Below are 10,395 nucleotides of genomic sequence, written 5' to 3'. Positions count from 1 at the left end.
ACCTCCTGCCATAGAAATGGCGTATTTCCCAGGAATGCATAATTAATGCGGCAGGTTTGGGATGATTCGGCATGAGAAGCCACCACTGTGGCCAGTGGGTCAAACATTGTCTTAACCTGCCGCTACTGCACTTAGGGCAAATCTGGGATAATTTCACCCAGTGTAATAAATCAACTGAGTGATATTAATTCAATAATAAACTTAGTAAGTAAAGGTAGCATCCAGATAAATAATGTGGATAAATCAAGCATGAATAACAAATGTTCTTTAACAATTGTTTATTTACCATTTACCAGGTCATAAAATGGTCTTTTTCTTGTTTCTTGGAGAAACTGCACTGTAAACAATGGAAATTGACAAAATACATCTTCCTTGAATTCCAATACAAGCAACCATGACCTAAGGAAACCATTCCCGCTATGTCTCCCTTGCAACATTTGTAGCATGAGACTATTTGTATTTACATATTAATTAATCAACTGTCTCATATTAGGATTCTTAAACTCAAAATTTGAAAGAAACTATATATACAGCTGGAATACCCCCAGCTGCCTGCTGCTGGGGTATATACAGTTAAAATTAAACAATAACTGGAAATTAACTTTCAGATCTCAACATAATTTGTACAGACTCCAGAAAATATTACAAATTACACTTAATTAATGAAAGTTAAGGAAATACCTCTGAAATATTGCACTTCAACAAATGAAAGGAAAACAAGGAATATTTCCCTTGAGAAATGCATCAAGCATCTGATTATAATAATAAATAGCTCAATCCTCCCCCACATATAAACAAAGCTGTTTAACAGGTTTCTGTTGCATGAGCACTTAGTACCACCTCAGAATATGGATTCATTAAAGAAAGTAGAAAGTGTCATGATATCATCAGCAGAAATGCCCCTTTCAAAGTAGTTTCTTCTAACATATTTGTCACAGTCTCAATTTTCATAAAACATGGAGAGGCAGAATTCGCAAGCTCAGTCTTTGAAGATGGAAAGAAACTCTAAAGTTCTTGAAAGCACAGCTTTTAATGGTGATTTGGTCCTTTATAATTGTCTTTTATTATAATTATTATTGTACCCCACAAAAAGGGGCTCTTGTTGCTGCTGTGGAAGGATACATTGCTCCAGAAAATGAAAGATGGGTATTTTGGCACATGGGAAGTGCAAAATGAACTTGTTCTCTGCCATGGTTCTGTTAGGTCTTCATGCTGTTGTTACACAACAAATACAGAAAAGGGTGTCCTAAAACCAACAACATACCGGAAGCAGACAGGAGCTGGGGACTCTAAACAAGGCTCGCAATAAAACAGTGCCTGACTGTTTTACGGGAAAAAAACTGTCCAAGTCCACTAATCTCATAAGCACCTAACTTCTGATGCAATCAGGTTTCTGATTCAGTCCATTGAAGCGGGTTTCAAAGTCTCTGAGATAAGCAGCAATGGTGATCCTCTCTCTCCAATGATGTAAACACAGCAATTAATTTGTCCCAGGTCCTTGTCAGGAATATTGATATGTGCATCTATGACAATGCAACTCTGTTACTTCTGATTTATCAAATCCAAGTATAGGTCTGATCTCAGGAATCGTGGGTAAGAGTCCTTTTCCATCAAACCATATATCCTTTTCTGAGCAAGATCAAAGCAGGTCCGTGATGCTTTCTGAAGATTTTCCTTGGTGTGTTCTCTTGTGTAGGAGTCTAAATTAACCTAAGGAAACATCCCAGAAAAGAGCATATTTTATATTCAATTTTCAAAGCATTTCAGTGAAACTTCTGGATATGCAGAATTGTAAGTATTAATTGAAGCATCATTAATTAAAAATTCCAAAGAGCCTTGCTTACCTCTTTACAGGATTGAATGGCAATATATTCCCCAAAAATTTTCTTGGCCTTTGAATTCATTTTAGATTGCGACTTGGCTTTTTTGTAATCCTCACATGCCAGCCAGAACTCCAGGTTCTCTTCACTAAATTCAGTGCGTAAAAAGGCTCGGAAAGCTGCTAAACCATCTGCAAAACAAACAGAAGCTATATGAAGTGCAGACTATGCATCAGTCTAAACACAATAATAAGTTATGATAAATTAAACATGGTCTTTTGATTAATACAGTAGAGAAATTGAGCTTCAGCCCTTCCATATTATCAAATCATCTGTTTAATATTTTATTATCGGTATTTTTTATTGTCTGATTGTGCAGAAATGCAACAAAGGTAATAAAGGTGCCTTGTGCATCAATGCAAACTGTTGAATTTATTTCAAGCAAAATCACTTTACATACAATTCATTCTATATTGTTGACTACACTTGGAACAAAGAAGCCTTCCTCATAACATTGTTAAGGAACTGAAGTAGGCAAATTAAATGGCTTTTGAAAGAAATACAAGATGTTGACATAAAATACCCACAAGTTATAGGACACAGGCCCAGAGGATCTAAGTTCTACAAAATTAGTTCATGCTTTTCAGTTTATTCAAAATACTGCCACAAATGATTACATCATGAGCTTTATTTTAGAATATTAAACACTAATAAGTGAATCAATAATAAACTTAATAACAGCTACTTCACATCTAATTAAATATCTTTGAAATTACAAAGAAAGAAGCACTTAAAGGATTAACAATCAATTTAATAATAATCCAATATCTTCTGTGTAAAATTGTTAAAATATAAGCGTGTGCCTTACATTTGTGGATAAGAAGCTTGTCCAAAGACTCTCCCCATCTTAGAGCTTCCTCTGATGAGGGCCTACAGGCAAAGGTACAGCAGTTTGTTAATAAACACATTTCCACAGCCTTTTAAATTATTTTCTGTTTGACAATTCAACTGGCAGCGAATCTCCATCATCTGGTTGGTTGATCCAGCTGTCTTCCCACCTCTAGCTAATCATCAACACCAACCCTGAAGACATTATGACACATTATGCAAACTTGCTTTTCAGGTTGGTCAGTAATCACCTCGGCTTTAAACCAACTCAGAGTTACCAAAGCTGCCCTAGATTTTGTTCCACAAATTCATCCCCAAAGTGATTTACTGTAACAGAAACCTGAGTTCACACAAATATGTGTGCTTATTTTTCCTTCCATCTTCCAAATCTGTGGCTATGTTGCAGGATTCTGTGCATCATAGGGCATGACTACAACACTGTCTCATTGGCATCTATTAGACAGCTAATAGATAAATAAATCTCTTGTGGAGGTTTGCAGGCAACTGCAGATTTTCCTAGGCAAGTTTCCAGTCCTCCAAACAAGAAGCTGTCATGTGTAGAACCACATTTTCCTAGGTGGGCCACAGAGCTGTCTTTGTGTACTTTATGTATAGCAGTCTGCACATATTCAGCTTTCAGACGTAGCACAGCCAATATACTTCTTCAAAAAAATTACTTCCAGGCAGACTCAGCACTCACAAAGCCCAACACTGCATGTTTAAACTCAAGACAGTTAATAGTAAAACTGAACTAAAATTCTCTCAATCAACTGACTTATCAGGTTCTCTTCACTGATAAAGTGAGACTGAATGATCACTAGGTAATAAATGCAAACATTATTCTTCACTTTTATCTTTGAAAGTGGTTCACTTTTGTCATGCACAATTGTTGCATTTCACCATTAATGACTAACAAAGTTCCATCTGACTTTGTTATCTGACCTTTGAAATGACACATAAAACAAAGTGCAAAACGATTACATTTTACCAGCCACAATGGTTTGTCAGAAAACAAGGTTGTAACTTTAAATATAGAAACAAAAATTCAAGACCTACTTCACAGTTTTAATGACTTTATCGAGTTTTGTAGCATTGCTGCCGGCTCCAGATTCATTTCGCCGGCGTAGGAATCCCAAGCGGTTTTTCATATCTTTGGCCCTATGAAAAAAGTAAAACAGTGTAAATGTTGAGCAGCTGTTGAAGAGTTGCTTATTTGAGAATGATATATTCTTGACTGACCAAATAAGCATAAAAACTGTATTGGATTGAATACTGTACATAGAGAAAGAGGCATGACCTGCATTCTTATTTACTAATAAAAAAATAAATATTTAATTCCCCACACTTCAAATCTTATCCACTAATCTACTGGAACATTTATACCATGATAATCCTGAAATATTTTGTTTCACGCACAAAATTTACTTCTTTCCTCATCTTCAAAAATCAGGTAAGTTCATGCTTGACTTACTCTTTCATGGTGTGTCGCCGATGCAAGCCCGCACCAGGACCTGTACGCTGAAGCAAACTTAAAAGCATTTCTGAATGAAACTCATGTGGTTGGGGCTTTGACAGATCTCTGAAAAATGGCATCTTTCGGAATCGACTTGTTCAGACTAGTTTTGAAGATATTTCCCTTTTCTTAATTGAATACACATTTGATTCACGATGGCGTCACAAAAATGTGGTAATTAAACACAGCTCGGTCTCCCAAATATTAGTAAGTTACTTTTTGTCCCTATAGTGTCAAGGTCTTCAGACAACCTTGTGATCCATAAAAAAATCTCCTAACTTTAACAATCCCCTGGCCTGCAGAGGAGCTATAACATCTGGACTGTGTAGTAAGCAGCATGAATTCCTGTTCTATGCTGAAGTTGCCGTCTGGCTCATGATATGTGCATTCAGGAAGTGGGAGTGACTGCCCTGTATGCCCACGTTTTTGAAAGGAGAGCAGGCCTGATTCAAGAGTTGTGTCAATGTCTGCCTGCCTACTTCTGGTGAATAAAGCCCACTTATAACTGAAATGCTCAAACAGGAAACAAATGGTGGCTATTTATGGCTAATCCTTTAACTGGTTACCATAGCAACAAATCAAATAGCTTTTTTGGCAGGAGGTAAAGAGCTTGCAATTGTAAGACTGCTGGGATTGTTTAAGTGAAAATACAAATCAATGTCAAAATTATCCTGACTACAAATTGTTGACAATTCATAAAATTTCAAACTATAGATACAAAAAACAGAAATGAGAAGACCTTGCTTTGTCTCTGTGCCCTGACCTTAGAGAAATGAGTGAAAAAGAGTTTTGTCGAAAAGGCTTTAAAGAATAGTAAAACTAAATAGTGCAACACTTACTGAAAACTTAATTAAACTTTGATTGGAAAAAATGTGAAGTGATGAATGAATCAAACAGCTTCTAAGCTAACATTTATCTAGTGATGTGGAAAAATTCTGATAAGCCTAGAACATAATCATTTTTCACAAATTAATTTTTATTGGAAATCACGGGCTTTTTTGCTATGTTGTTGATAGAACGGTTCTCTTAAGTGGGTAATGCAGCATCACTACCTAACACCTGATGGATCACTGTCCACACTACATTCTACCTAACACCTGATGGATCACTGTCCACACTACATTCTACCTAACACCTGATGGATCACTGTCCACACTACATTCTGTTGCTATTATACTGTGGCTGATGGTGTGAGTGGCACCAAAGGGAAATGATTGGTGCTTTAATTTAGAGTGCAATGGAAACCTGTTCCAAAAGCTAACAAGATATCCAGCATATATTTTTTGATGCACTGCTTTCTCCACACCTTACTGATATTTAAATTCTTCATCTAAAAGGAGTTTATGAACATTATTTCTTTAACAACATTTTATTTGTATTCAGTCTACAATCCCATTCAGAGCATCTGACCATGCAATTTTAATCTTAATACCTGAAATACATTCGTAATGCAAAAGTGCATCTATGAAGTGTATTGAATCCTCATCCCAAGTTACCAATCTTTTACTTGAGTTTGTAGACCCTTTGGATTTTTTTTATCAACGATAACTGTTTCATTTTCATAATAGATCAGTTGCATGATTCTCAAAAAATTAACCCATCTTCCATCACTTAAAAACATAATAGCTAAAACTTTACAGATCTGTAATAATGCTCTGTTAGTAACAGACAATTTGCCTTAGGTTCCTCGCATTCAAACATAACAAATATAAATAATGTATAAATGCCGATGACTTCAAATTCAAGATAAACAACAGCAATAAGCAACAAAAATGCAATAACAACCCCTGATAAACAGGTTTGATGGGATAACAGTATAACTAATAAGGATGACTGGAACAGTGCATTCTATCACATGCTTTTCAAAGTTCTACTGGGACATGGTCCTCCAACACTAAACTGTAATTTAATATATTTAGAAATGAGCTCCTTGCCATTCAAATTAAGCCCTAAAGGCAAGCATATGTAAACATAATCTGTTCCATGACCATTGCCATGAAGCTCAAACTATGAAAACTAAACCTCTGTTGCAGGATTCAGTAGAATTAAATTCCATTTCTAGCTGCAAAGATTATCTGGACATAAAATTCTATCCAAGAGACATTTAATCTTAGCAGTTTTGTAATAATAGTAATTATTTAAGGACTACAGTATTGCAAATTGTATCCCTGGCATTTTTAACATTAGAAACCCAGAAAAGACAACAAATACTAGAAATTCATTAAAAATAACCAAGCTCCCATATTTATTTTTACCACAGAAAATAAAGTTTTCTTAGGATCTGACTTTTCTCCTACCTTTCCAAATATCTTTCTGAAAAGTCAACCATTGTGTGTAGCATTTGGATAAGTCTATCTGTGGGTAGTGCACGACTGCAGTGTTTTGAGTCGGATCGTTATATTGATGCTCTCCCAGGAAGGCAGATTAAGTAGTAAGTGTGGGCTGGATAAAGGCCAACTCATCAGCCAATCAGACTACACTATTCAATAAAAGGCTTTATGGGGGAAAATTGTAATTATTTCTACCAAAAACATAAGACAACCATTCCTATTGTATAATAGCTGCATTTACTGGGGCATTTTCTTACTCTTTAATTGCTTTTCTTCCAATCTACGCAGAGCATGAGCAAAGTCAAACAATAGACATTTTCTAAACTCACTACAAACGCTTGTCCACAGCTCGTTGTTGTGCTCTTGGTTCCACCTTCTGGTACACATTGGTATTTCATATTGGACTGTTTCTCAAATTCTTAGTCACCCTTCTGAATAAATGCTTCATCTTATACTACCAGGGCAATAGGGTAATTTTGTTATTTCAAGGACCTTTTTCAATTTGAGACATATAGTTTGTAAAATGAACTTTATAACAAATATGAATGACAACAAATATAAATTTGAAATAGTGCATTATGGAATATTATTAGTTTTAAACCTAGTTATTGAATGTATTATATTTCATGGATTTACATTTTTAGCAGGTCCATATCTGAAAAGGGAAACATCTGAATCCAAAATTGTGAATATTTCCACTACTACAGCCATACATATTAACATGAAAATATTTTTAACCTGTATAATTGGAATGGTTATTTAAAAAAAAAAACATTTTTATTTCTGCACTTGATTGTTTCAAACTATTAGTCCATAACTGTCTGGGCTCTTTCCCCTCATTATTACTGACTGGAAACAGCTGTATCTTTAACTTCTGTCCATCTGCATTGTTTTAATGTGGCAGGGCCTGAGGATCATGTTTCATCTTTCCTGTCCCCAATCTGAACCTTCCATCCATCAGTGTTTGTAATGAATCCAAAGGTGACTTCCAAAGATATATTTACTTTTGGCACCAATGCGGTGTTCATCACTGTATGTGTTGGCTATTCTACTTCAAACAATCAAAATATATTGGAAGAACCAAAACCTAAGCATTACTGAAAAATGTATTCCTTCAATGAGCATACGACAGACCAATTATCTGGCTCCTTTTAACCCTAACTGAAACAGTAAGGAGAAAGAATGTTCCACAACTTATGCTTTGTATTTGGAGCAAAAAAACACAGAAAAAAGTAAACTAAGATAACCAATTAAAATCAATGATTATTATTCTCCATCTTAACCGGAGATTAATGTAAAATTGAAGTGAGAACAGGAGTACAATGTTGTTCCCAAACTAACAAAAAAAACAGAAGAATTTATTACAGCAACCAATATAGAAAAACGGTCACAAATGAAAGGATCAAACTTACAAATTCTTGGTCTTTTTCTTCTTGGAGCCATCATCAGTTTCATCAAAGCTACAGTCCGAATCTGCTCCAGAGAGCTGGTGAGGAAACAGTAAAAAGATGGTCTGCATCATTACCAGGTTTTCTTATCCTCTTTTAAATTTATTCCAGGTTTATTGTTGGTTATTTTAAGTTTCTTTTTCTCACATACTCTTAAATAATGTCATTGTTAGACTCAAGCCAGCACTGTCTTGCACCGTGCATGGACTTTAGATATAAAAATCATTATTTATCCACAGGCTTAGGAACATTATTTGAATGAGCAGGATTGCTGGTGAAAACTCAGGCAGTATTTGGCTTTGTTATTTAAGCTGTATGCTTTTTCTGCCTCAAATCGCTGTAACCACTCTTGTTCTTTTTTTATCTTGAACACTCTAAAGAAATAGCAATGCAATAGATTTCATATGATTGGCTGAGAGACAGTGGGCAGCTCCAATTTAATCCAATAGTGCAAGTATATGAATTCTCAACTGTAATTTCTATTAGTTTGTTCTGCAGTGCAGACAAAATGAATTTAGTAGAAAATAATCAAAGCCACAATTGTTGGCAGAGTAGGTTACATAAACCTAATTAAAAGTTTAATAGCCCTTTTGAAATAAATTAATTTTAGCTCCACAGCAATAAAGGAAAATAACTTCCCTCAGAAATTCCATCAATTGCCATCATTTCCTATTTATAGAAGGCAGAATAAATAGAAAATGTGTGCTCACTAAAAATGAGCTCAGAAATAGAACTCCGAATTGGCATCTCCTTTATGTTATCCAACTTCTAAGCTAATTTACAGCTACAGCTAAGAGCAAAATGTTAGTCATCTTGGGATATCCTGAATTAATCATGCAGATATGTAGGTGAATCAGAAATGGGATGACCATGTGTATAACCCATTGTTGGGCCAGCTGAACTCAAACCGGAAGGCACTGAATTTTTTTTGGCGATGGAGGATTTGGCTGCTCCTCTCCTCTCCTGATGGCAGGGAGAGAGAAGGCCCACAAGGTACGGACTGGAACGGAAATGGGAGCAAGTGGCCAGGAAGGTGAACTCCAGGAATCTAGCCCCAAGGATTGGCTGCAGTGCTGCAAAAGGTTCAATGACCTTACACAAGTGGCCACGGTCAGTGAATATCTAATCCACAGGACCATCAACACCTCCCATTGCTCAGTGCACCAAAGCCCCACCACTCACCAAACAGCTATCTCTAGAAATCAGGACTCATGTCTAACATTCATATACTTAATCTCAGCCTCACACACTTACCGTTGCTGTAAGCCATGCAGCTACATCTTACAGCTTCTGCATACTTGTAACTATTCAGTTATAACAGGCACATCAAACAAATAACATACACATTGACACTCTTCCCACTCTTTTGCAGGATAGGGGTGCACTCAACAGAAGGCAGCAGCAGAGAACTGGGGAGGGAGAGGCATGCATATATCTCCTGCCCCTCTGGTGGAGATGGTGCTTTGCATTAAAGAGCTGGAAGTGACTGAGGCCACTGCAACCAACATCGCCAAGGACATCCAGGGTGATGGTGTGTTCTTGCCTTCTGCACCTTCTTAAATCCCATTTCACCCTCATCTGGCATTAAAAGTGCAAGCTGCAGATAAAGTGACCATGGAACTCTTGCTTTCCAACCCAAACCCTTCCCTCAGCCACAGCTTCTGACTGAGATGGAGGTGGGAAAACTGCTTCCAGAATATCCTCGGTGGCCTTTTTGAGAACCCGTGATCTCTTCTCTCTGTGCACAGCTTCCTCTGTCTCCAGCCTGTGCTCCATGCTGCTGTGGTGTAAGAGGGACTGCCACTATAAGCCTCATTTGTTATAGCAAACTTCTCACTGACCCACTTTCAAAGATCTCTGCAATCCTTGTAAAAGTCCAGCAAGACTCCTTTCTGTCTCCAATGCCTTGTCGCAACTCTTCCAATAACAGTGAACACAGCATTTCTACATATACACAAAAACAAATGAAAATCTCAACTTAAAGTCCCATGCTGATTCCCTTTTTAACTTTAGTGTTGTGGGGGGTGGTGTGCGAGAGGTTCTTTGTGCATTTGAATACAGGTTCGGTTTGGAGAGTTTAAAAGATCCTGCAAGATCTAATATGGGTAGTTCAGGTGCCACATCAACGTTTGATACTGACTGAGGTCAACTCTGCATGTGGTACATGCATGACCGGGTTAGTGTTCTTATAAGCATGGTGGCCAGAAGCAGTTCAACCACCATTTTGCCCCTTTGGGCTTCTGTAGCACCAACATGTTACGGAGCTGAATTTTGATATTTGACTGTGGGAGCATCAAGGTTGAGGCAGTAGGGATTACTAAGTGGTAATTAAGAGTAGAGCATTTACTTCAGGCGCTTACCAATCACTTAATTTACCCAGTTTGCTATGAGTGGTT

At 36.9% G+C, this 10,395-nt stretch overlaps 1 protein-coding gene across 6 annotated transcripts in view; it reads right to left on the bottom strand.

The window, feature by feature from the left end:
* Positions 1 to 263: 263 nt before the first annotated feature.
* rgs3a (regulator of G protein signaling 3a) overlaps positions 264 to 10,395 on the bottom strand; it is a 201,497-nt gene continuing 191,365 nt past the window's right edge. For 3 of the 6 annotated variants that reach the window (XM_078549779.1, XM_078549780.1, XM_078549781.1), the window contains 5 exons: positions 7,964 to 8,037; positions 3,765 to 3,866; positions 2,689 to 2,750; positions 1,845 to 2,011; positions 264 to 1,710 (listed from right to left, as the gene is read on the bottom strand). In XM_078549779.1, coding sequence (XP_078405905.1) covers positions 1,543 to 1,710; positions 1,845 to 2,011; positions 2,689 to 2,750; positions 3,765 to 3,866; positions 7,964 to 8,037 — 573 coding nt within the window. In that variant the 3' untranslated portion in view covers positions 264 to 1,542. Of the gene's footprint in view, positions 1,711 to 1,844; positions 2,012 to 2,688; positions 2,751 to 3,764; positions 3,867 to 4,179; positions 4,751 to 6,518; positions 6,657 to 7,963; positions 8,038 to 8,150; positions 8,276 to 10,395 lie in introns of those variants that run through there. The other 3 variants (XM_078549784.1, XM_078549783.1, XM_078549782.1) reach the window with 3 other exon arrangements.

This window comes from Cetorhinus maximus, chromosome 10 (assembly GCF_964194155.1).
Source record: "Cetorhinus maximus chromosome 10, sCetMax3.hap1.1, whole genome shotgun sequence".
NCBI lineage: Eukaryota > Metazoa > Chordata > Chondrichthyes > Lamniformes > Cetorhinidae > Cetorhinus > Cetorhinus maximus.
This window is presented reverse-complemented; position numbering and strand designations above follow the sequence as displayed.